General features: G+C 36.6%; 1 protein-coding gene and 2 long non-coding RNA genes across 3 annotated transcripts; 1 reads left to right on the top strand and 2 right to left on the bottom strand.

The window, feature by feature from the left end:
- Positions 1-3,179: 3,179 nt before the first annotated feature.
- On the bottom strand, positions 3,180-3,806 carry LOC148126420 (uncharacterized). The gene is made up of 2 exons (XR_015743250.1): positions 3,669-3,806; positions 3,180-3,475 (listed from the first exon to the last, which is right to left on the bottom strand). It is a non-coding gene; the product is annotated as an uncharacterized LOC148126420 (long non-coding RNA).
- On the top strand, positions 3,692-17,237 carry LOC113439934 (carbonic anhydrase 13-like). The gene is made up of 7 exons (XM_087931479.1): positions 3,692-3,914; positions 8,886-9,083; positions 9,700-9,818; positions 12,709-12,804; positions 14,201-14,263; positions 15,178-15,333; positions 15,923-17,237. Exons 1-7 carry the CDS (start codon positions 3,884-3,886, stop codon positions 16,034-16,036), a joined length of 777 nt encoding a protein of 258 aa, XP_087787605.1. The 5' UTR covers positions 3,692-3,883; the 3' UTR covers positions 16,037-17,237.
- A 4,242-nt stretch (positions 17,238-21,479) lies between these two features.
- On the bottom strand, positions 21,480-24,541 carry LOC148126421 (uncharacterized). The gene is made up of 3 exons (XR_015742625.1): positions 24,301-24,541; positions 23,952-24,057; positions 21,480-22,181 (listed from the first exon to the last, which is right to left on the bottom strand). It is a non-coding gene; the product is annotated as an uncharacterized LOC148126421 (long non-coding RNA).
- Positions 24,542-27,596: the final 3,055 nt, after the last annotated feature.

The raw sequence follows: 27,596 nt of genomic DNA on the forward strand, positions 1-27,596 counted from the left end.
GAGCAGCTGAAAGCAACCACAGCTTTCAGATGTATTTCTCCCACAACTCACACTGTAACAGGAGAGAAGTGCAAGATCAAAGACATAAGGGTTCACGTGGCAATTGATCACAAGCCTAGGACAAATCACAACAGTCAGAACTGCTCTCCCTTCTCCTGATTTTAGCATCAAGCAAAGCTTCCTTTAGGAAGGTCCCTCTGGGAGTGAAGCATGAGGATCTCCCAGTTGTTGTTTTTTAAATCACCATCCCAAGAGAACAGAGTCCTAGAATTAGTGGCCCTTGGATTCCATAAAACGAATTATGATACAAAAGAAATGCATTCTTAGCCTTTAAGGATTTAGTTCATTCAACAGACTGCATGCTGTCAATAAGACAATTGGTTAAACATCAGTATATATGCCGAAGCATTTGAAATAAAGCTAACTTGGGTTTTCCTACACAAACAAGCAAAAAGAATTATCAACATACATAATGCGTTTCATAATGACAATTTTATGTACAACTTGTGCCCGCATAACCACTCTACCTTCTGCCTCCTCCTCCCCCTCCTCAACTTATCCCAATTTAAATCCCACACCACATCAGTCTTGTCACGATATTGCATCTGATGAAGTGACCTATGGCTCACAAAAGCTTATGACTTCTCATACAATTTGTTAATCTGAAAAGGTGTTATCAGACTCCTCCTGATTTTAAAATTGAGAAATACAAGAAGATCAGGGGCGTTTTAGATGTTTTACTTTGCATATATTAAATAGTATTGCACAATACAGATAGTCCTCGACTTACAACACTTCGTTTAATTGACTGTTCAAAGTTACAACGGCACTGAAAAAAGTCTCTTATGACCATTTTTCAAAATTGCAACCGTTGCAGCCTCCCCATGATCATGTGATCAGAATTCATATGCTTGGCAACTGGTTCATACTTATGACCGTTGCTGTGTCCGAAGGTCATATGATCCCCTTTTGCAATCTTCTGACAAGCAAAGGCAATGGAGAAGCCAGATTCACTTAACAACCAGATTACTAACTTATTAGCTGCAGTCATTCACTTAACAACTGATACAGGTAAGGTTGTAAAATGGGCAAAACTTAACAAATGTCTCACTTAACAACAGAAATGTTGGGCTCGATTATGGCTATAAGTCAAGGACTATCTGTAATGGTAAGATTCATACACTACACACACTAAGCGAGGGTTTTAGAGACATGTTGAGCTATGGTCTGATAACGGTAATACAAAGTATAAAACCATAATGAGCGAAATCATGTATTACACAATGCCAAAATTAAAGAAACTGCATTAAGATTTAACATTGAAATAAGCAATTCTGGTATTTCAAGATTGTTTGATCAACCCCAGTTTCCTATTGTAGTGCCAGTTGGAATATTAAAATGAAAGGGAGCAGACTAGTCAGTCTTATCTCCCTGGCCAATGTTTTGCACATTATCTTATCATTCTCGTATGTCCCTTTTATGCTTTTCTATCTGTATTCTTAACAATCATATCTCTCTAGCTGTCTTGGAACTGTGGGGGAGATAAAACAACAGCCAGCAATAAACCTCTGGTTCACTGTGTTCATCTTATTCATACACAATGCAAGCTGTTCGATCTGCAAGAGCTGCTAATCACTTGTTGTGTAACAGTTTTGTCTGAACTAGATAGATTTCAGGGGGGGGGGGAAACCCATTTGTAATAGAAGTTAAAAGTCAACAGGATGATCTTTGTAAATCACATTCAACCTGGAAAATGCTTGCAGCTCATACATAACCATATTTCCAAATAGAATTGGGGCCAAACCCTCACATAGATTGTAGAACTATATATAAGATGTATGCATGATAACACATCTTTCTTAATCTAGATAGGCAAATATAAAACCACCTGCAATGTTGTTATTATATACTACCTTATTATATATGCACATGGATATTACATAACCTAACAAACTAACTTGCAAACATTGTCCGCAAGCTACATCAGACATATAATTTAATCAATGTTCTCATTTTCAAAACAGAAAAAAATCAATAGGGGTAATAGTGCACCTATTGCAAAGGAGATGAAATAAATATTGTCAACATCAGCTTTTGTGTAAAATCTGATTTCTAGAAGCAGAAAAAATTATCTCAACTGCAAGTGACAAATATACCGTAAACTCTTGGCAAAAATAAATCTGCTATAAAAGTCCTTTTAAAATACGGCTTATAATTTGTTCCTAGCTAGAACTGACAGCTGCCACAAGTAGGAAGAGTAGAGGCAGTAGAAGAAAAGTTGGGGAAGGAGAGTGAAGGTGTTCCACATCATGGTTTACCTCCTCTCGACCAAACTGGGTGCACTACTTAACATGGAATCCCTGCCTGTGTTGAATTCTATAAGGCCAGTCATGGGATACTGATATAATTATGCATCAGTTGGGAGTTCTTGCCAGCTACAGAGATGAAATGTAGACAATTCAGTGACATTTGTGAGGAAAGAGGAGAAAACTGTCCAACTTTTAGACTGTCCAAATTCCTGCTTCCCCTTCAGTAACATACTTTGATCTGCATCAGATCTGCATCTTGCCTTCCCCAACCTGGTGGTTTCCCTTTGTTAAGAAATCTCCCTTATTCCTAGTTGGTCAGGGTGATGGGAGTTATAGTCTATTGTAGTCTAACAAAGTTGGAGAAGCCCAATGTGGGGAAAGCAGGTCTGTAAGTAGTCCCAAAATTGATTGATTCCAGAATTTAGGTTGCTAAGTGTGAAATTAGTTAAGTGAATTTTTGCTCCATTTTACAACTTTTCTTGCCACATTTGTTAACTGAATCACAGCAGTTGTTGAATTGTGATTGTTAAACAGGATTGTTAAGTGAATCTGGCTTCCATGTTGTCTTTGCTTGTCAGAAGATCGCAAAAGATGATCACATGACCCAAAACACTGCAACCATCATAAATACGGTTTTCAAGCTTCCAATTGTAAATCACTTGACCATGGGGATACTGCAATGGTCATAAGTCAGGGGTGAAATTCAACCACCTCGGGAGAGATGGTAGGGACGGTTTGAATCAGTAAAAAAAAATCACCCCTGGTTGCTCCTCGTTGATCTTACTATTATACCAAGCCTTGCCCACAGCCACACCCACAGAGCTGGTAGGGAAAAAAATTGAATTTCATCCCTGTCATAAGTATGAAAAATTGGCCACAAGTCACTTTTTTCTGTGCTGTTTAACTACAAATGGTCACTAAACGAACCATTGTAAGTGGAGGACTACCTGTATTGATTTCTTGGGATTTTCCAGAAAAGAAAAACAACCCTTCAATCACTTCTGTTTTTCTTTTAGGTACTTTCACAAGCATCCCTGGGAGCTCCTTTCTCCAGGGCACAATCCGATCTAATTCTGAAGGTGGCACCACACTTTTTCCTCAACACGAAGTTGTTTTAGATGCTGCGATGCAAAAGCTCACTCGCTCGGTGGGTGATGGGCCGGTATCTAAGTTTGACATATAAATAATAAAAAAGACCATGTAAAGGAATCCCACACACACACGCCCTCGTTTTTGGAAAAGAGCGCGTCTGAAGAGCCCGAATGCACCACCGCAGTAAGCCGTGTCGCCTTTCTTGAGCCGCGTAACTCCTTCCCAAGTGACGTTGCCCGAATGGGGGCCGCTCGCTGACTGGCCCACCTGGAGGCCAAAGGCGGCGTCGCAGGAGCGGCTGGCACGAGGGAGATAAAAGGGCGTCGCGGGGCTCTGCTGGGCGCAAGCTTCTCACCCGGGAAGAATCATACTCCTCCTCCTCCCGCCGCCGCCGCCGGTCTGCACCCCTTTTGACACCGAGACGGGTATTCGCCTCTCTGCAACGCCTCCATCGCCTCCATCCAGTTAAGCAGACTAAAGTCATGTTACACTGGGGATACGAGGAAGACAACGGTGAGGAGGAGAGCTGGTGGCTCTCTGGGGGAATTAGGTGCAGGAGGTGGGCTGTCGGGAGACTGTGCCAAGGGCCAGGAGTGGCTCTGCTCCTGCTGGAGATGTTGCTACGGTCACCACCCCGACCATCCTCCTCACATGCCTACTTTTGTTGGGATGGGAGAAGGTAGACGGGCTTCCTTCCTAGGCCCTTGTGCCTTCGAGCCACTTCCACTAGACGTGCGACCTCTCCCTCTTACATTTCACGCGTTTCCTTGGGAGCACGCCTGTTTTCCAATGGGACGGGGTTTTCTTCCAAAAAAGCGCAGAAGGAACTTTCTTTCTTTCTTTCTCTTTCTCTCTCTCCCTCTCTCTCTCTCCCTCCCTCCCTCCCTCTCTTTCTCTGTCTCTGCCTCTTTCTCCCTCCCTCTATTATATTCCTTTGGAAGCCAAATTTCTAAAAGTTTTGAAGAGGTATAGGTGCATTACTTTTTGTGAGTTAGAGTACATTTTCTCTGAGTCTGGGTATCTTTCCTGATTAAATGAAATTTCTTGATCGTGATGAATAGAATATAATAGACTTGGAAGGGTCCTGGGATAGCTTCTAGTCCAACCCTCTGCTCGAGCAGGAGATTAACAGAGTAAATTTGAAGCTGCAAAGTGAGAACAAAATGTAAAAATGTATTGTAAAAGGATATTGCATAACAAATTATTTTTCATACTCAATTATCTAATTCTTTTCTATTTAGCCATAATTTTGGAGGAAAAAAGAATGTTCACCAGTGATCTCCAGAGATCTGTGGAGAGAATAAATCACAAGTTATCTTAAATTGTTCCAGTGTAATAGAAAGATCTTGATTTTTAAAATTGCCCCTATTTTATTGTTCCTAATAAAAGAAAGAAACAGCATCATATTATTTGCATGAGTGGTTTGGAACATTTCAGATATGCTAAGTGAGATAAGGCAGTTTATTGTTCTCTCATATTTTGATTCTTTTTTGCTATATGTAATGTTAAAAATAAATATTCTTCATTAGAAAGTTGTATTAATTATCCTTGGATAAAATCTCAAGGTTCATGGTTTGCACTTCTATGTTTCTCTATACTCTCTGAACCTATTATGCTAAAATTAATATCAGGGCAAGGGAAGTATTAGACTGAGTTCACAGAGATACTTAAATTTTCATTTTAGTTCGGCTCCAGTTCTTAAATGTCACATGTGAATTCTGCTCATGTTGGATTTCAAAAAAGAAATGCATATTATCATCAATGTTGCTTTTTAGTTACTTCTATATTATAAGCAAAGCAAATAAAAACATGGTTCAGTTGGAGCTGTTGAAACCTGAAAGTGATTTTGAACAATATGGAAGGAATAAATGAAACAGTTATTAAATATTGTTAAATATTCTGATATTAATGTATTGTTATCACCCATAAATGCTCCTTCTCTTTGATTTTTCCAATGCAAATAAATGTTTTTGGAGGGGTTTTAACTTTCTGGGTGTTTTTGTTGATGAATTTAGAACAACTCTGATTTTCTATACTCTTTTGCTGCCTGTGATAGACAGGATTTAGTGACAGATTTAGGAAGACTTTTTAAAATGTTCCATGTCTTACTGGATGTGTACACACCACAGTAGTACAGATAATGAAAGACTTCAGTTTGGGATGCTGTTGTCTAATCTCGATGATACAGCAGGCTGGATGACGTCTGTTTAGGAAGCAAAATGTTAAAGATAGTCCTCCAGAACCTTGTGTCCTGCTTCATAAGGAAAAACTTCAAAAAGTGATTAGAAGGCTGGGTGTTACACTGCTTTGGCGGACTAAATAGTTGATACTTATCAAAATTATCCAACAGTTAACACGTCAGTCTTAATTTGTTTCCACTATCAGTGGGGTCTCCACTTTTAATATTGCGTAGTTCCTAGTTTTTAGAACCTAACAATGTCAAAGCTTTGTAAAAATTTTCATTATCAGTGATTCCAGTTGTGTTTTTGTGATCATACAAACACAAAAAACATTTTTGGAAATTCCAAATTAATTTCTTGTACTTATATGATTTGTATTTAGGATATGGCTATTTATTGGAAGGAAGATTTATATTATTAGCCCATACAAATAATTACTAGTATAAATTTTTCCATTCATAACTTATTCCTGTGAATAAGTTATTTTTATATAATCATTGTAATTAATTGGTTAGATTAATAACTTCATGCTTTCATTGAATTAAAAAGTTTGTGATAAACCATTCCACAAAAGGCTATTATCACTTTTAATAAACACAATGGAAATTACTCTTGAATAAAATCTGTATAGGATTACCCTCTAAATCAGCATGCTGGCATTTAAGATTTAGTAAATTTAAAGTATTTGGTGAGCAGAGGTTGTCTATTCCTTATTTGTATACCTATGCAAGCATAAAATTACTTAAGCAATCAGCTCAGTAAGGTTTTGTATGTCTTTTTTGATACTGAATGATAAATATTAAATGATATAAATGATCTTTGAGGATTGAAAAATGATATAGCTGACTCATTTTGCCTACATGATATGAAACAGTGCAAAAGATAATCTTAGTGGGACAGAAGTATGTTTGACGTAAAACAGATGGTGTGTCCAAGAAGTGATAAGGAATGTGATAATGTATTTTTTTTCCCTCTAGAATTAGAAGCACAGAAGGTTGAGATATTATTTTACTAGACTAAAGGACTTTAGGCAAGCCAATAATCTCTCCATCTCATCTATTTTACTAAGCTCTTGGTGAAGAATTTTCAACAATTTTAGCATGATATTGCTCATAGACAGACCAGAGTAATATAAAATGCTAAGCAAGAATTGGGTTTTCTGTGTTAAGAAATACAAAACATAGGTTTGAGGAGTTCATACTTTCTTCCCTATCAATACTTGACAAACCAAACAGAATCCCTTGTGATTAAAATTCTATGAAAGAATCTTGTGTTTAAACAGAAATCTTGCTTTGAACACTTAACATAGTAGATTAATTAAAACTGATTTTCAGACATTTCCTTAAAATGTTACAAGCTGTTTCAAGGAAATAAAGAAAATATGTAGGATGAGTGTACATTTTTTTTCTTGGTTTGAGAATTGGATTACACTCTGTACAGCGTTTCAAGAACTTAACTCCAAAGTAGGCAGGACCAGATTCTATTTGGTGCACACGGTGTTAGGATTTTTAAGTGCTGAAATCCATTCCCTAATCAGTCATTTTATCTCTTAATAATGAAAAGAGAGAAAGGTCCAAAATTTTTGGTACCACCCCCAAGGGTATCATGGCAAGCTGATTTTGCATTCCTGCTGAAGGAGATTTAAACTTAAACCAAATTACAAGTTTGTGTGACTTATTGGTGTTGCATTAAAATCAGGATAAGGCAGAGGAAGAAAGTATATATGGGGAGACGGAGGTAATTATACAGATGCAGGTCACAGTACATGTAAAATAGGTTACCAATGTCCTATCAACTAACAACTGTAATGTAAATCTCACCAAATTCCAAGTTTGGCTAGAAGCATTTCTGACGACAACAGAAATAACAGAAGCAGAATTTCCCAATGCAGAATTCTTCCCCAAATGAAAAAGAATAACGCACTATTCTACGACCTATTGTTCTTCATTTGTGTTGAGATTACACTTCCTAGAATTCCCATTAATGCCAATCAGCCTGGGTGGGATACTTCAGAGTAAGCAAGGCTGCCAATCACTTGGTATATTTTTGAGTAACATTTCATATTATGGTTAGCGTGTAAAGCTAATTTAAATGCCAGTTACTCAAAATATTGTTACGATCAATAGCTGACCAATACTTTGCACCTATTATGTAACTGACAGCTATCTCTTTTCCCAAGGATTGTACAACTATTGTTTTATAATGCTTTTTTGTTTATCATAACATCAAATGCCTAACATTTTTACTACCTTATAATTCTTTCATTTCTTTTGAAGAAAGCTGGAACAATTAAACTAGGATAACAAGTATATGCAGATAATATGCTGAGTATTTTGGTTTTATTTTCTGTTCTGCCCTAGATTTGTATTTGCGAAGTTTGGTACTTCTAAAATTTAACTTCTAGTTTAAGACATATGTTTATAACTCATAATTCTGCTTTTGCACATATGATAATGACTGATAGACCAAGGCCTGGTTGTTTTGGAATAAGTGACTCAGGTATTTTTGGGACCAAATGTGGTCGATACAAGTTCTGATGGCAAAGTTAGGAAATCAGCTTCTACATTTGAAAAATGTATATAAACTGTATGTACTAGTGAGAATGCAATTTTTAAACTGTTGTTAACATTTCCGGTATATACTTCTAAGTGATATACTGTGGTCTATCACCACAATTCTATCTTGCTGTATTGCATTTTAGTTCTTTTGTGATGATGATGATGTATTCTCTTTTCAAAGTGACCATACTGTGTCAAATTTGGAGATCAGTATGTGGGCTTCCTAACTAGGCAGAGCATCTTCTTCAACCTTATTTGAAACTTCAATGAACCATTATTAATCTCTGTCTCTGAATAAAGCACTTTCTATATTACTGAACCAAAGTAAAGCATTATAGTTGTGTGAATGACCGATTAAATCATCTGATGGGTAAATGTTCTCTGAATCTATTGCATGTGTGTTAATTTCAGGTGTTTGCTGCATTCCTAATGACCAGAATGCCTGGAAGTAGGCAGAAAATGAACAACTCTAGTGTTCTAACCTGCATCCTTGGGTATTCAATTCATTAGAATTAAGATATTTGTGTAGAGGGCTGTCTTTCAGCCCTCCAAAGATGATTGGGTGGTATACATTCCATCCTTTTAAATTCAACCATTTTTTAATTATTTTGTTTTTTTTAAAAAAGAAAAATAAGAAAATCCAGGTAGGTTCTTGTGCATTTTCTTACATGACAATTTATTTGTTTGTCTGACTGCACCAAATGATGTTCTGTAAACAATGTTTTTTTTACTGTAATGTATTCTAGGACCTACTCACTGGAAGGAAATTTTCCCCATTGCTGATGGAGACCGGCAATCTCCCATTGATATTCACACTGAAGAGACTAAATACGACCCCAACCTGCTTCCTCTCAGTCCCAGATATGATCCTTCCTCTGCTAAAGTCATACTCAATAATGGACACTCCACCAGTGTGGAATTTGATGACACTGAGAATAAATCAGGTTTGTTTTCTAGCAAACCTAGGTCTGATTTAATGCTCTATAACTAATTGTATCTAAATCATAAGGCAGCTATTCTCCAGAGAAGATCCTTTCACCTTATCACTTGAGGGAGTTTCAGTTAATTGTAATGGTCTAAATGTGTTTGCATTCAAATGAGCTGTCCACATCTTTCTTGAGTATGATTTTATCTGATTGGTTACAGAAAGTTGGAAAGCTTCCTAAAATCCCTATTCAAAGTGGGCTAAATTCCTTTCTCAAACACTGCTTTCTTTCATTTTTGGCATAGTTAGTTTTATGTTGCTCTCATTTCATGGGAACAGTTCACATTTCTTTTGTAGTCACAAGAGTTTTTTGCTTGCCTTCTTTCTCCTCTGTAGAGTAAATAGCAATTTTCAGGACAGTTGTTTAGAATCAAAAAAAAAGAAAAAGGCACACAAGGGAGATGCCAGCCCTCTAGTGCTAAGCTGGAACATCCAGCAGTTATTTAACATTGTGAGATCCAGTCAGTGTTTTTTACATCACTTTTGTGTTGGCCTTCAAATAGTCTGAAAATATGCTTAAGCATTAAAAGTTTCCCACTCTGCTTAACAATAAGAATTATCGGTATTTTTTGCAGTACTAAGTGGGGGTCCACTCACTGGAAATTATAGGCTGCGACAAATCCACTTCCACTGGGGAGCCCAAGATGACATTGGTTCTGAACATGCCGTGGATGGAGCAAAATTCCCAGCAGAGGTAAAGTACTCCTCTGATCCGTTCTGAAGCAACAGGATTTATTTTTGCAGCATAATTAAAGCTGTCCTTTCTGAGATGACTGGTGTGATTTCAGCAGTAAAAATTATTATTAATTTTCAGTGATCAGTTTTACTATAGTTGATCAAGTTCAGGCAGGAAAATGTAATGCTATATGATGAATTCTACTACTTAGGTGGAAAATTATTTGTTCCTAATATGTAAATTTTGGAATTTAAAACTAGCCTGGCTGGGAAATTTTTACTGTATCTTGTATATTGATCATATCCTTGGTAGTAAATTCCATGGATTTACATGGGAATTACGCCCAATTACATCTGCTTAGAATTGCACATCAGTGGGATTTTCTTTAATTAAAACTTGTGCTTTTGATTATTTCTGGTTGCTGTGGAAAGTGTTTTTGGTGTGTTCTCAGTAACATTTCCATATTGTCTTTCATTTATGTCTATTGCATAATATGTTTTTAGCTATTATGCTACCAGTTCATCTGTAGCCCATTGTAAATTTCTTTTCTTGGCTTGCCACATATCTGTGGACACTAAAACTTTTAAAGGAATTAACTTTTGGCAAACAGGTGAACAAACATGGGCAGTTATCCAATATTCTGACTCTCTCGGACACAACTGCTATGGATGCAAATCTTCCTTTAAAATATTCCAATGTTCACCGTCTAGTGACTGTTGTCTAAAACATGGAAGCCCTGGAATTAATCAGCTCTTTGGGTTCATATTGGTGAACATAAGAATAAATAAAACAAATCTATATTGCATATTATTTTCTTCTTTGGGGATTAATATTGTAAAACTTTCTTGTTCACTGAAATAACTAGCATTCTAAAGATGAAAAGAGGCTCTAAAATAATAGGGCTCGACTCAGTCTTTTGCATTTAAATTCCAATATTTCCATTAGGTGTAATAGTTTTCTGTTTTTCTCCTTTTCACTTCACTTCTCAGCACATGGGAAGTATGTACTGATCTCAAATGAAGATCAATTAAGCATCTAAGAATGCCTAACCTGTAGTTACTAAGCTTTCCCTTTTATATTTTTCACAGTATTTGTGTCAGAGAGAGTAAAACTCTTAGTAAAACAGACTAAAATGCTTTCTGTTGATGTTTAAAAAAACAAGGGAAACAACACTATTTCCCTGTTGGCTGATTTATTAGTGTACTGGATGGATTTGAGACCGTGCTGGGTGGAAATGAAGCGAGGTATATCTGCGTGGAACCAAATTCAAACACTGTAAATGTTTTGTTTTTATAATTCTGTAACAGTTCTCTCAGATAAAAAGTATAGTCTAGTTACAATCTCTGCCAATTTATTTTAATGTGTTTTCCATGTTGAAATGGAATTGCAAAAATGCTAAATAGAAAAGGCATAACTAATACATTAACATTTCCAATTATTGCTTTTCTCAACATGAAGTCCTCAAAAAGTATAAATTGCTTCTAGTTAACTAACATTAAGAGGGACACTTTTCTGTGATGTTTTTTTTAATATATATATATTTCTGAAATTGAATAGTTGCTTGAAATAGAAGCACATGTTTGTCAGTACTGTAATGCAAGACCTGAAGATTCACAGAAATAATTTCCTTGATAAAATAAAGGAAGGTAGAAAAATGCCTAAAATTAACGGGGGGAATCAGTTGGGGAAATGACATTTGCAGTGTTTAAAGACTTATGTTTTTCACAGGAACCAGGTGAGATGGAATGTAACGAATTAATAAGAGGTGCTTAGAAAACAGATATATAGCTGGAAAGAAATAAGTTCCATCTAAGAAACCAAATGGAAGGAGAAAATATTTAAGAATGTTTAGTCAGTTTAAAAAGTTTTCCCTCTGCTGATTATCAAGAACCCACTAGAAACCCTACTGATTTTGGGGTGGGAAAAGACCCTAGACTTGAGAGAGTGTTAGGCTGATCATACGGTTGGAGACATGCCCAAAAGATCAGTGAATAGATGTACGGTGTTGAGCCCCAGGAAGAAAAGGCTCTTTGACTCAAGAACGCACCTCTGCCAAATTGGCACATGCTGGAAGAAAGAGCTGCTCTGCAGACAGAAGACAACACTGTTCCTCTGGCAGATGATCTCTGTGGATCCAAAGTCCTATTAATCTGAGGCAGCCTATCTCCTGGGCCCAGGTGTTTCCAACAGGCTGCGATACAGGACTGCTGAAGATGATGCATAAAAGAAACAGGCCTTAACAAGCTGTGGTTCAAGAGCGGTGGTAAGACAAGATACAGTACATACATCCTTTAAAAGAGAAGTCACGGGCCATTGGGATGGGCCTCCCCCACAGTGTTTCAGGATTTTCTCGTGTCCTTCCTTGTTTGTTATTTTTCATTAATCTACAATAAAAGCCCTTCCTGTTGAAAGCATTGGTTTCCTTTTTGTAGAATGTTCACAATATATTGTCCAGCTTTTTAAAGTGTATGTGTTGACACCTTAAGAGTCCAGATTAAGTGAAACTGAGCCATTAGAACTTCTAGATTTTATTCATAATAATACTTCGCACCTACAAAGCAGCTCTCCTGTAAGGATGTTAAAGCTCTTGATCCAGTGTGTGTGAATCTGAGGTTTTGTGAAAGGAAAATGAGGGTGGGAACACAGCTGGTGGGAGGGACTGGCAATGGGGATCTGCCACAGATTCTTTATTATTTTTATAAACGTGCCCCAAACTAGGACTGGCTAGAATGGATCTTCAGAGCTTGGACCAACGCGTGTGGAGCTTCCAAAGGACTACATGCATCAAGATGGCTTTTGGCTACTTGTAAAAAAAACGACTTAGCTCCCAATAATCCATCATGTGTTACAGACTCCTGGCTAACTTCATAAAGTGATGATTAATTGTACTTGTTTTCTTCCTTTCCAGCTTCATGTGGTGCATTGGAATGCAGATAAATACCCTAGCTTCGTTGAAGCTGCTCAACAACCTGATGGATTAGCAGTCATGGCTGTTTTCTTAAAAGTAAGGAAATAAAATGACATTCTTTCATTTCAAATGTAGGAAGCAAAAGATCAAACTATTGTTTAGCACAGGGGTGTCAAACTCAATTTCATTGAGGGCTGCATCAGGCCTGTGGTTGATCTTGGGGGGGGGGGCAGAGGAGTGTGGCTGACTTGATGGGCATGGCCATTTTGATGCCACTCCCCAAACTGCTGACATGTTTCTTCTTTGCATTAGGTAGACCGGGCTGAGCCACACTGACTCGATGTTTCTTTTTCACACTGGGTAGACCAGGTCAAAGCCATGCTGGCCCGATGTTTCCTCTTCATATTGAGTAGACCAGGCCGAAGTGATGTGGGCCGGCCCCTTACATTTTCCAGGATGGCCCTGTGGGCCCATTCTGACCACATTGCGGGCCGGATATGGCCCGTGGGCCTAGTGTTTGACACCTCTAGTTTAGCACATAATTCTTTCTGACAGAGCGAGGAACACTTTAGTGGTTTGAAAAGTGGTTTGAAGCTAGGCATAATGGCTTCCAGGGGTATAAGTTTCACCAATTTGGGACCTGGAATCAATTATAGACCCTCCAGTTCAAGAATTCTGTCATCCCAAGTGGATGGGTAATTGTTTTCTGGTTTTATTTGGGGAAGATGGAATTTTCCCCTTTTAGAAAAAAACAAGCCTATTTAAACCTATTTTACGTTTACTCTACTTTTTTTTACTACTTTCTGTCTCCAAATGTTGAGAGATTAAAATTTGGCAATGGATCACCTTGAAGATTTGAAACTCCCATCCCCATATATATGTATTCATATTTGATTCTTTTTTTCTTATGACAAATACCCTGAAGAATCTGTGATGTTTTAGTTTTAGTACATACAAATATATGAAATATTATATGGAGAGTAAAGCTATTTTTTCCAAACTTCTAATGAAGAAAAACCTCCCAGATCCAGTTTGCTTTCGGGAAATGTGCACCCTCGTTCGCCTGATTATTCCAGAAGAGCCTTTACGAAGATGTCAAGAAAAAAATATCTCCAGAGTTCTACCATACAATCCATGCAAGTCTATTCAAAAGTACACCTTCCTGGAATTAGCAAAGTTTATATCAGATGGTGTGAGGAGTATTGCATATTCATAATTTGACTTCAATAATAGGATCACAATTATAGAATAGCTTTCCATAAAGCCTCTCATTTCCTTAGGTATTTTGACATTTTGAACATTGGAATTTCCTGTGGTTATTTTTTAAAATACATTTCTTTAATTCCATATATTTCTGCTTTCTCTTTAAACTTTCCAAATAACCATTTTGCTGACAAAAATTGATGATTAAAAACCAGTAAATAAACTTTAAAATCAATAAAACTTCATTTTCTCTCAGCCAAAGGAAACAATCTTACATTTCTATTTACAGATGGGTGAATGCAATTCACAACTGAAAAAAATCACAGACCAACTGGATACCATTAAAGTGAAGGTAAGGCAGATCTGCTCCTACTTCTGTATATTCTTACTGGGATTGCAACAGAAGCTTTACTATTAAAAAACTGCCTCAGATAATAGATGGCAGACCTGTCTATACCTTTTGTTGATTGACAGCATTATGATTCCTCTGCTGGTAATGTGGAAGACATAGAATCTCTATAAGTATAGATGATGAATCAAAATACTAAATGTGCATGTTCTCTTTCTCGTTTCCCTCAGCTTCTTTAATAGAATACTGTGTAACAATTTCTAGAGTTCTCCATACAAATGAAGTGCTTTAAACCTCTCACAAGCACACTGTCTCTTGCCATTTACAGGTAGTCCTTGTTTAGCGGCCACAGTTGGGACTGGCAACTCTATTATTAAACAAAGTGAAACTGAAACTGTGGTCATGATCACTTCAGCTTTCCACTGCTTAATAGACCTGTGAAGATTGTAAATGCTGTGATAAATCTCAAAATGGCTACTTTTCCACCATTGTCATTAACGGCAAGCAGTTGCTGTTCAAGGCAGTCCTAAATGAGGACTACCTTTAGCAGCATTAAAAGCTACCAGATTTTGGCAGCAAAACATGCAAAAAAGTGGAAGTAAAGAGGATACAGAAAATGCTAGTTCTGCCCTGTAGGTATTGTCCATCTATTTGCAGCCCAGATCTGGTAGTCCTACAAACATTAGAGTTTGAGGAAAGGACAACCAGTGCTTGAGAATGATATGGGGCTATATAAGAACAACCATAGGATGAATCTAAATATCTCTATGCTGAAGGAGGCAAAACTGGAGAAAGAAAGGTATCTTTTGGAAGCAGGAAGCCTGTCATTGAAGGAAGAATCAACAGTGGAAGTTATATCCCACACAATGAGGATGAAGAGGGCATTTGCTAATTCCTTCTATCCTTCTTTCCTTCAGGGTAAGCAGCACAGGTTCACCAATTTTGATCCTTCCTGTCTTCTCCCTCATTCACTGGACTACTGGACATACCTTGGGTCTCTCACAGTCCCTCCCCTTCTTGAGAGTGTCATTTGGATCATCCTTAGGGAGCCTATAAGTGTTTGCTCTGAACAGGTATGTTTACTTTCCCATCTGAAATCTCTCTTTTTTTTTAAAGGAGTTCTCATGAAGGTTTGCCATTTATTAGATTCTAATATCAGGAGTCTACATGGATCACTTATTAAAATCTAACTATATTAACCACTCAGGCAATAGAGAAAAATCTATCTATGTGACTTATAAGAGTTGGCATTGACACATTTAATAAATCAATATTAACCATTAAGGTACAAGTATAATTAAGAGCTCCTGTATTCTATTTTGGTTCATTTTATTTAGGTGGCTTGTCAAAATTGTGACATAGTAAATGTGTGCTTGGGGCTTGTACATATTTAAAGGGCTAAAATGTTACGGTACAAATTAAATACATTCAGCTTATATTTACAAATACTATGTAGGCATTGTTTCATAACAGGTCATCATTCATCATTCACTCTGTGTTTGTTAATGTTCAGTTGTTATGGCTTTGTGGGGCTCAATTAGAACTAATTGCTTATAAAAAAGGACAGGTTTATGCTAATATGTGTCACCAGGACGAAAATTATGTGCATGTGGAGTACATTTTTGGCATTAATTCTGAATTTTGTACCTTTTTCATCCACAGCTGGCCAAATTTCGCAACCTCCTGTGCACTGGTGAAGGAGAGCATGCCTATTGCATGCTGAGAAACTTCAGACCACCACAGCCTTTAAGGGGGCGGGAAGTAAGAAGAAATTAAAGGAAGGATAATTTACTATACTAGTTGACACTGTTATGGATGCAAAACCCATTTAAAATATTGCGCATATATATCTATAAAATTGTAGGAACTTTGATGGAAAAATTTGTAAGTAGAATAGAATAGAATAGAATAGAATAGAATAGAATAGAATAGAATAGAATAGAATAGCCATATAACAATTCTTGACAATTACAATATACAATCATGCCCTTATAATATCAATCCCAAATAAAAACTTACGGGTTTGTATAAAATAACAGTAAATGCAAAGTATGTGTAAGTAGTGAGATGATAAGAAGACATGGAACAGGAATTAAAATACTTATATCCAATCAGGATAAAAAGTTTATTTTAGTGATACAATATTTTTGTTCAATTATTTGATTCATCTATTTAAATAATAGTTTCCTTGCAGTTTGACTATGTTAGAGAGACAAGACACTCCCTTTTTATTAAGAGTATACTTAATAATTTCAGATGTAATTGGATTGCAATACGATATAATCAATAAGATTTATTCTGAGTTGTAGTTAATATTAATATTACATTTTGTGGTCTGAATGAACTTCGTGCTGTTATTTGATTGTAGAGTAGCATGTTAAGTGTGAGTGAAGAGGATTCAGTAGAAATAATTTAGGGTTTGTGAATGAAATGACCTAATTAGGCAGAAGATTAAATGATTTAATCTTCCACTCTGGGATTCTATCAATTTATCTTCAAAACATCCTAGGAATTGTTCCTTTGTAAAGAATAGGAATAGGAAATTATTCAACTAATTAGACTAGAAAACAAGAATAGCAAGACACTTAAAAAATTCAAACAACTAAAAATATAATGATGGCAACATGTTTCTTTGTAAAATACTTTTATCTGTGATACAAGAGTTTTGCCTCCATACAGAAGTGAAGTTTGGATTGAAATGTGTTTGTTGAATTATATAACCTGTATGCTAATTGGTGGGTATTTTTATGTAAGGCTATGAATGATGGTTTGGAGATGGCATTGTTTCATATTTAAAAAAACTATGTATCTTAATATTTTCATGCTATTTAAATAATTTAATAAAAGCATTGTTAAGGAGTCAACAGTAATTTTGAATCAAGGCAAGAAGGAGTAAATAAACAGCATCGGTCTATGCTCTTATGTTAGATAGTTTTAAAAGAAAAGTTTACTGACAATAAATTAAGTGTTCTTCTAACAGCGTGTTTAACAATTATTTCAAATAATAGCTAATCATTTTAATGTTCAAAATGCTCTTAATTTAGCAATTGTATAAAATATATGAAACTAGATCCAATCTGAAATTATAATGGGATTAAATATAATTATACAATTAAGAACAAGATTAATTGAACCACAGTTAGCATTTTATTTTAGTTACATTTTCCTGCAAAGTTCCCATTGAATGTAATGGAGATTAGCATAGAGATCTATAAATATTGTTAAACTTGATTTGAGGGTCCTCCTCAAATACATGTTTATTTAGTTTTCAACTTAGAGTGCAATCAGTGGGCCAACCAACAAACCCCAAAAAGGATTAGATATAACTCTCAAAAATATACTGTAGTCTATTCATGGGGCTTCCATTAAGCTACATCAGGAAAAATGCTGCCTATGGTTCAGTTAATCTTTTCTGAGGCCAAGGAGATGTAGAAAAACATGTCTCTCAGGCCGTTCCATTGTTTTAAGGCAGGGGGTGTCAAACATTATCACGGTGGTGTCACATGACATATCGGGACTTTTCCCCCCCCTTCACTAAACCAGGCATGAGCATGGCCAGCGCGTTATGCATCTGGCCCATGGGGCGGGAGTTTGACAATCCTCTTTTAAGGAGAATTAAAAATAGAGAAACAGATGGAATCAGGGAAACATGCATGATACCTACACTGTGTCTATATGTGTGTGTGGCAAGCAAGTAGGACAGGAAATTATAACTTTCAATACAAGCCCAGCTTCCCTACAAGGATGTCCACAGAATATGGTCCTCAAACTCAAACTGCCATAAAAATAGTTGATGCTTTGATCACACCATGTGGTTGCCACCTTGGCTGCAAACCTCCCTAATGACCCAGTTAAATATTGTTGGTGCTTGATACCGAGACTTTGGAATAGGTCAGGACTAGCTGATTAAACAACGCAGTGCAAACAATAATAACTGTTGTTCAGGATAATGATATTAAACCTGTACTGTTTAATTACTAGAACTATCATTTAAAGCCAAATATTGACTAGGGTATTGTATAATTAAAATGAACATTCGTTGATATTGATAAATTCATATTTTCATATACATTTTGTCCAAGCCCTATTCCTTATGCCAGAATTTTTATATTATCTTCCAATCTACTATGCAGCATAAGTTATTTGGGATAGCAAGATGGGATTTTCACAATCATTACTCTAAAATTTAACAGTTCAAAATAAAGAATTGATAGACTGTACTTTATGGAGACAGAAATTTCTTTTTAGCTTTTCTGACCAGTAGGTGTCATTATAAGCAAAGTAATGTTAAGATGGGATCTGAAACCATTAAAATGATTTTTAGAGGATAAAAGAACTACAAATTTAGAATAAGTAAAAACAAATGATTCAAATGTGGCAAATAACGAAATATGCCCATAACACAAATTGTGCCAGAATAAGAGGGAAACATTACTTTAAAACTAGAAGCTCTGTAAAAGACTAAACTGCCTCAGTTGTGGGTTGGGAATGAGAAGAAGCTGGAAGAATGAATCAATCGTTTTGCTAGCCCCTAATCAAGGAAGTGCCATTCTGTAGTAAGTCACAACAAAAACAATTGAGGCAAGATACAAACCAGCAGGAACATCTGCTGGGAAGGATGTCAGTGATATCTACCATAACATTGGAATCAGAGGTGGTATTCAGCAGGTTCTGACCAGTTCTGGAGAACCAGTAGCGGAAATTTTAAGTAGTTCAGAGAACTGATAGCGGACAAATAGCACCTCTGACTAGCCCTACCCCCTTCTATTCTCTGCCTACCGAGTCTCAGCTGATCGACTGGGTCTTCTTTCGTTGCCCTGCACAGAAGAACACAGCTAAAAAGCAGGTTAGTGGGGTGGGGAGAGAATGGGGATTTTACAGTATCCTTTCCCTGGAATGGGTTGGGAATGGAGATTTTGCAGATTCTGCCATGCACACCAAGCCACGCACACCAAGCTACGCCCACAGAACCGGTAGTAAAAAAAAAATTGATCTCACCACTGATTGAGATGTGTGCAACTAGATGCTTGAAACTTCACCACTTTTTATATCTGCCATTGACTTCTGTGGATAGTCCTATATGGCAAGTCTAGTTTTTGCTAATTCAAGGATGGGTCTAGCATTTAAAGTCAGTACTGGGAAAATTTTATTGTAAAGTTGGGTTTTATTGCACTGATTATTTAGCCTGAGCACTCATTAGATAGAAATCTGGAACTGAATTATTACATAATTGATTAAACCATCCAAAATCATCCATACATTAATCTCTTAGGATTTGGTTAAGTAATGATAAACATGATTTGGCTTTGGATAGCTGTGATCTAAGAAACATGATAACTACTGAAACCATTTTGAATAGGTTTGATCAATAATTTGTCCATTAATTTTATGGCTTGAAATTTTTAACAACTGAGTATATCAACAGTGAATATCAATGATGAGAATATGTCACAAAAAAGTCAATCTAAAACAGTGATTGAAAATAGCCAGTTTCACCGTTCATTATGAAGTTTGCTCAGGTTGGAAAAGCACCACTGTCAATTTGACTGCAGGCTGCAAGATGAAAGGATACTTTGGATGTATACTGGACTGAATCTTCTCCAAAATTTCCTGGAAATTTTCTCCCTGCAGGAAGGATGCTTCTATTTTCCTATATCATTCTCACACAACATTTCACTAGTATTTGATGCCTTTTGGTGGTATTTTTGAGCATTAGCATTTGAAGTTGTTGTGGAGGCTATAGCTTTTTCTTCTAAACTCCCATTCCTTTCCATTCTGGATAAGTGTCAAGGGACAGCTTTAAAGGGAAGTGAAAAAGCCCAGAGGAAAAAAAACTTGCGATTTAATTGAAGCCCAGGAATCCGGTCAGGCCCTAGACCAATGGAATATGATTATACAATTTAAAAAAGAACTTCGTTCATTAACCACTTCATAACTCAAGATGTACAAAAACTGCCTATCAACATTTTTTTCTCCTTTGAAAGAAATATATTGAAGACATTTTATCACCCCATCAAATGAACTGGGTAGAGAGAAGACATTTTTGGCACAATGTTCATTTTAATGCTGTCTCTGAAAGTTTCAAATATGATGGGTTGAAAACTCACTCATTTGCAATGAAATATTAGAAAGACAGATTTGGATGTGCTGACAAGCTAAAGACAGCATGCAACCAAGTCCTCCCATTGCAATTTTAATTCCTACATTGCCAAATTCTTTACCTGCAACTTCTACTCTAATGGTCCCCCTAGAGCAGGGCTGTTAAACTCATGGCCGCAGCCCGGATGCATTACGTGCTGGCCAAGCCCATGCCTGGTTTAGCAAAGGAGAGAAAAGTCACAATATGTCACGTGATGCCGCTATGAAGACACGAATTTTACATGCTTCCCTAGAGTATTATTGTTCCCCTTCAAAAAGAATCAAACAGGACTTATTGAACAAAAAATCAGTCCAGCACAAGCAGTTTCAATTCTTAGGGGACCTTGACACTCTCTGAACTTGGTTGTTTTCTTGCAGAAGTTTCATTACCTAAGCTAGGTAACATCATCAATCCTAATAAGGAGTGGTGTTTTGCTCTCATTTTATATTCTAGTGCAGGGGTGTCAAACGCAAGGCCCAGGGGCCACATCCGGCCTGCAGTGTGGTTGAATCTGGCCCATGGAGCTGGCCCAATGTGAAGATGAAAGATTGGCCCAGTCTACCCAGTGCGAAGAACTCAGGACAATGTATCTTCCCAATCTACCCAGTGCAAAGAGGAAAGATCAGGCCAACGTATCTTTGGCCTGGTCTACCTGGTGCAAAGAGAAAACATGCCAGCAGTTTGGGGAGTTGTGTCAAGCTGGCTACATTCACCTAGTTGACCACACCCACCCAGTCAGCCACACCTGCCCAGCCCCCTGAGGTCAACCACAGCCCTGATGTGGCCCTCAATGAAATTGAGTTTGACCATCCCCGTTCTAGTGGCTTCCCCTGTCAGTTGGTGGGATAGTCTTGGTGACTCTACAAGCATCAGTTTCCACAGCAGCTTTTTCAAGTCTTGTTTGCTTTAGATGAGGAAAAGCCAAAAGTGTCCTGTATAAATATTTTATTGCTTTTGAAATAATAGCAGAAACAGAAAAAAGCAAATGGAACAAAATACAAAAATACACACGTTATAAAAAATGCATAACAAGTGATTAAAAGATAATTGACCAAATTAGACATAGAGTATGTTGTCAGAACAATGAAAAGTTACACTTCTATATATAATTATATAATAAAAATATTTTAATGTTTTTTAAAATAATAACAAAAAGAAAAAAAAACACAGGAGATGCTGAGAATGGTTAAGCTGTCTTCTGTGTTTTACTTATGAATACAAGTAATTGCAATTCAAGGATATATGATGCCCCAGATATCACTGATTGGTCATCTGGGGACATTGATTGGTCATCTGGGGCTGATATGAAAATCTACATTTTTATAATGATTTGAAAGAAAGGGCAATTTTGGTGCTTCCTAAGCTTTGACATCCTAGACCAATATCTACTTGGCCTTAGACCAAAGTCAACTCTGAAACAAACCTGGAGGCAAACAGGCATTCCCACAGAGCAGAAGATTCAACAAAATAAAAATTCAGTAGCCCATTCTATCACTCTTTAACTACCCTCCTTCATTCCCAGGCACTATACAAATTCATTGTGTTCAGTTTTTCCACTGACCCATGTTCCTTAAGAAATATATAACAGGGGGTTGGACTAAAAGATCTTTAAAGTCCCTCCCAACCCTATTATTCTATGTTCTACAATGAGTTTATTTAACCTACTAGTCTCTCTTTTAATCCTGAGAACATCAGCATGGAGGTTAATGTCTTCTCTGGTTCCTTCCCAGTTGCACAAAAGCAGTTTGAAGATGATCAGTGATCATGTTCTAATTTACCAACCTTGTAAAGCGGAGAACAAGAAGAACAATTACTCCCCTGCACAAAGTTATATTGTTCCTCAGAAAACAAACAAAACCACACCATATTTTATGCAGAAATTGCTTGTGATCACTCCTCTCTTCTACAATATTCCCTTATCTTATGTGTACACTTATGTACTATTGTATTTGTTTGGCTATTGGCTGAATGATTATTACTATCAGATCAATTTTATCTTTTAGCAACCATATAGATAAAACTTTACTCCACTTTTTTTTTATTGGAGTACCCATTGCCACAGTAATTAAGCCTATGTTGTGATCTTCCTCTTCTTTCCTTTCCTTCTACCTTTCTCAGCATTTATAGGCTTCTCAAAAAAACCTGGGTCTCTGCATAATGTGTCCAATATATGTGTCCAATATATGGTAATTTGGTCATCTATATCTCAAAGCATCCATTTTGCTTTCATATCACAAGGAAAAGTATTGCCTGCATGATTCTAATCTTTGTAGTACATACATGTATCTGAATATGTTTTGCAACCCTTCATTGCTATTTTACCAAACATTAACCTGTGGCATATTTCTTGATTGCTGGTTTATTTATGGTTTGTTCTTGATCCTAGAAGACACAAGTTATCCACCAATTCAATATCTTTCTCAAACTGGTTGCATTCTCAAACTGGTTGCTACACCTGTTATCATTAGTTTATCATATCTATTGTATATTTCTCATTTTTTTCCATAGTTCTCCTTGAGATAGGTTTTACAGAACATTTGCTTTTTTACACATTTGACTATTTGTAAATCAAATGTGAGCAACCCTAATGTGAGCTAGAATTGCAAAACTATCAAGTCAATTTTTCTTTTGAGAGAGTGGATACACCTCCTGCTACAAAGAAACTGGGACTTATGGATGGAAAAGGAAATGAAATATTTACAAGAACCACATGGGTGCAGCATTTCAGAGAAAACGTTATAGTATTTTATTGAAATTTCAAATAGACAACATCTTGCCAGAAATAAATTGGCTCAGCTTTCAAATACTGCTATCATAATAAATTACAGAAAACCAAAGGTGATTTTGTGTTCTATAATATCCATTGTTTGCCATTATTAAAAAAACTGTTAGTGTTAGATCTAGCCTTTTAAACTAGGATTGCACAGTCCCACATTGTGTCTTGCAATCTTAGTTTGAAGAAGCACAATGCGTGTTCACGGTTTTCACATTTATTTGGGGATCATTTAAAACATTCCCTAACTTTTTATGAAACTGCAAACTATTATGACTTTTCTGTCTGTGTTGCTATTGAGTTCAACTATCTGGCAAGTATCATCTTCAGAAAGCAGAACCTATTTAGTTCTTGTGGGTTGTTCACCCTCTATAGCAGTGTTTGTCAAACTTGGAAACTTTAAGACATGTGGACTTCAAATCTCAGAATTCCCCAACCAGCAGCTAGGAGTTGAAGTCTCAAGTTGCCAGCTTGGAGAAACACTGTTCTAGAGATTTATTACTTCACCTTATTTTTGTTGTTTCCTTCTCTTCCCCCAGCACAGCATCACACTTCCAAATTAAGGCCTGGGCTTCAGCCACCACCCCCACCACCCCATGAGAAGGATTTGAATGTATTTTCATCCCTAAATGCATATGCATCTATTCCCAGCTTCAGTGATACCAAAAGGACAAAATGTCACGATGCCCAGCACAAGTTCCTCCTATGTTGAAATAAATGCTCAAGAGACAGAGTGTGCTTGATGATGCTGTGATACATGTTTTATCACCTCTGCTTACCCTATCCTGCAGATATTTATGGTTTTCAGGAAGAACAAATCCAATCTTTCTTTTATGTTTGCCACATTGAGCAACTTAGATGAAGAGCAGGCTACCATATCAATTTCTGTAAGAGAAAGAGAAGGAGAAGGAGGCGTATGTTTTCTGTACTAAATGCATATCTTCTACTTCCAAAGTACTTTGGACAATGGAGCAGAACCTCCAAGTGTGAAGGAATTCACAAGCCACTTGGTGTCCTCCAGATATGTTACAGCCAACATAAACACAGTTTTGTAAGCCAACATTTATGAAAGGCACTAGGTTGTTAAGAAACAAATATCATCACACACTGGCAATATCTGATTCCTACCTATGAAGATCATGGGAGCAGAAACATTTTCATAAGATTGGAAGCCTTGAGGATATTCTAGGAGGAGACCTGGATTAGTGTCAAGAGTATGATAGTTTAAATGTTATTAACAGGCATGAGCTTTTGTAAGCTGCAGCCCCTTTCATCAGATGCATGAAGTGAGCTACAGCTTAAGAAACATTATGCCATTTAATAAAATGTGTTAACTGAAAAAGGTGCTATAAGACTCCTGTTTTTAAGCCTTGAGGAGTCAGCTGGAACACTGAGTTCTAATATCCGATATGTGCTGTAAATATTGTGTAAACCTTTTGCGCCTGATACAAGGCTGGGCGGGGGGAGGAGTTTGTGTGTCATAGTTGAACAATTTTATCACTCCTGCCACGCACTGGCTTCTATGGTTGATCTGAGCTGTGAGTCCTATCTATCATAACCCTGTAGGATTAATATCCATTTAGTATTGCAATATGCAGAGATGACAATAGCAAAACTTATAATAGCATTGATTTTTTTTTTCTTGAATAAGAACCACCAAATCAAGTTTAAAGTACTGATGTGTCTGGTCAATGTCACATTATATTAATTCAATTATTAATGCTATGATTGTATACTCTGTCATATAGCAATACTTTATTTTTAATTAATGAAATGTATTTTATTATATATTTATTAAATTTATTATACCATCCATCTCACCAATAAGATGACTTTTAAAATATAATTTTACAATTTCTTTTAATTTAGTTGAATAAGTAGGTATAATCAAATCTGAAAATTGTTTAAAATATTCCAGATCAAAACAAACAAGACATTTAAATACTCACTTTTAAAAGATGCAATTTTATTTTTGAAACAACTATTATATTTCGTGTACTCCATACTTTTAACTGTCCAAGTCTGAGACAAAGTTTCATTTTTACAAATAATATTAGAATTTATTAAATTGATATGCCTCTTGAGTCCTCATAATTCTGGATCAAAAAGTATGGTGTAACTAATTTTCCTTTATTTTCCTTTAGTTATCTGTGTTACACAGTATTAGAAACTGCTATTAACAACTTCAAAAAAAATGCAGTTGCTATACTTCCAATATTACAGTCAAAAGTTTTACAATAACTATTTCAGATTGATTTAATTCAGTTAAATCAAGAAGTCTTCTTCGGGGAAAGAAGGAAGGAAGGAGGGAGGGAGGGAGGGAGGGAGGGAGGAAGGAAGGAAGGAAGGAAGGAAGGAAGGAAGGAAGGAAGGAAGGAAAGGTTTTGTAGATTTCTAAGACCTAAGCTCAAGTCTTCTGATGCTGATGGCAACTTTAAGACTATGGATCTCTAGTCCCCAAGTCTTTTGCTTTGATTTTTTTAGATTCTTTTGTCCATGCCAACCATATCTATATATAATCATTGATTAAAGATTATAAATTACAAAATCCAATAATTTGAATTACAACATGATTCAGCAAAGAAAAAAAAGGTAAATCACTGTATCTGTGGCTTTTACTCTTTTATAGCTACTGGAATCCAGTTCTGTTTTTTCTTCTGTTTCTAATGCTGTGTAACACAGATAACTAAAGGAAAATAAAGGAAAATAAGTTACACCATACTTATTCATGAAACACTATTCAAGATTCAGGAGCAAAAACACTATCCACTCTTCGATATCCTCTGCATTATGTTTAGACATTTTATTTAGAGGTAAAACTAGATAACCTGTCTAAGTGTAAATATATGAGTGAAATTGCTGAGCAGCCTTCTGAGTGTATTCAAAAACCTAGGAGAGAGCAGGGATTAATGCAGATATAATAGGAAATGAATCTAGAAAGTCTAAAAAGATCATGTGCAAATAACAATGATACCCACTTGTTTCAGATTACAAGCATTGAAATGAGTCTGCCTGTGATCTTCCAATTGGAGTCTAAGGTTCTTCATTGTCTGAGTATGCTTGCAATGTGAAATCAATTCATTTATACAGTGAAACTGAGAGCTTTAAACAAACAGAGCTTTGTTTAAGAAATAACTAGAACCTCTCCCTCTAACTGAAAAAGGCATGGCCGAGTGAATAGTCTTGTGTTATCAGTGATCACAGCCTGGGTAATGCTGACTTGAAAAACAGGGTGGGTCTGGTAGTACTATATCAGTGAAGAATACCTCAAGATTTCCATGGTAATACTGTCTGCATGCTGACATTTAGCAAAACATGCAGGCTCACTTACTCAATGGACCTACACTTTTAATAGCTTTGATACAGTTCTTCATTGTTCTATGACAGTTTTGAAGTCATTGTGTGATTATCGTGAATCTCATTTTAATTTTTTGCAAATCCTGCAAAGATTATTAAACATCTAAAAACAACAGCAAGACGTCTCAAGCAGTTATTTTTTGGGGCTTATGCCTGTCTATGTTAAAACAAGTTGTACCTTCTTAAAATAACCATGGGGATAGAAGAGTGGTGGTGAAAGCTGGTCTGTCTATAAATCTTTACCTTTCAGTTAAAAAAGATGTCTGAGCTTTTTAACCAGGAAAGGTCTAAAGAGAAGCATGCAAGCACCATTCTATTCATTTGTTCTTTTGGAAATAATGCCACTGGCAGAACAAGCTCAGTATTCAATTGGAACAGTGCAATAAATTAAAGTCCCATGTTGGCTGGAGCTCTGAAAGGAAAAAAAATGAGAATAAGGGGAACGTTGTGTTGGGACATCATTTGCACATCAAAGGAAGCTGGCAATGGTGGCTAGAGGATCTTTTGAATTTGCCCAGCTTCTTGGGCCCAACTTTGTGAAAGTGCTGAGGTTAGGATGTCCTGATCTTGGATAAAGCCAATCATGGACTATCAGGAAATGGGAGCAGCGAGGAGCCTGATATCCACTTTCCCTTCCTTTCAGTTAGAACTATTCCGAGAATCGAAGAACTGAATGGAACAATCCTTATAGCCCTGATGTCCATAGGTATCTCTGGTGGAGAGGGATAAGGATGGCAAATCACATCACGTGGCCATCATATCAATGATAACTGATATACATTACATAATTTATATCATAGGAATGATGATGTCATAAGTGCATTCATCATCATGACTTCTTCAAGAAACCTATGCCTGGAACAGTATTTCTGGGATCATCAGATGGTACCTAAATGGTTCTAAACAGACTATGGGTCCCACATTTAATCGCTAAGTGCACTATACATTTACCGTAACATTAATGCTTTCATGTTAAATTCTAATATTAGAACTTTTAGGCAGAGAAAGCTGCTGCAATCTGCTTTAGTTTTCCTAAGCAAGTTGGATATTGTATTTTCACAGCCAAA

Source organism: Pseudonaja textilis, chromosome 3 (genome assembly GCF_049901715.1).
Source record: "Pseudonaja textilis isolate UNSWEBS1 chromosome 3, rPseTex1.2, whole genome shotgun sequence".
Lineage (NCBI taxonomy): Eukaryota > Metazoa > Chordata > Lepidosauria > Squamata > Elapidae > Pseudonaja > Pseudonaja textilis.

Excerpts from the sequence above, each read along its gene's own strand:
- LOC113439934 (XM_087931479.1), top strand. The coding sequence starts at position 3,884 with ATGTTACACTGGGGATACGAGGAAGACAACG. Across the intron at positions 9,084-9,699 it reads TGACACTGAGAATAAATCAG|TACTAAGTGGGGGTCCACTC; the intron begins GTTTGTTTTCTA and ends TATTTTTTGCAG. Across the intron at positions 9,819-12,708 it reads GAGCAAAATTCCCAGCAGAG|CTTCATGTGGTGCATTGGAA; the intron begins GTAAAGTACTCC and ends CTTCCTTTCCAG.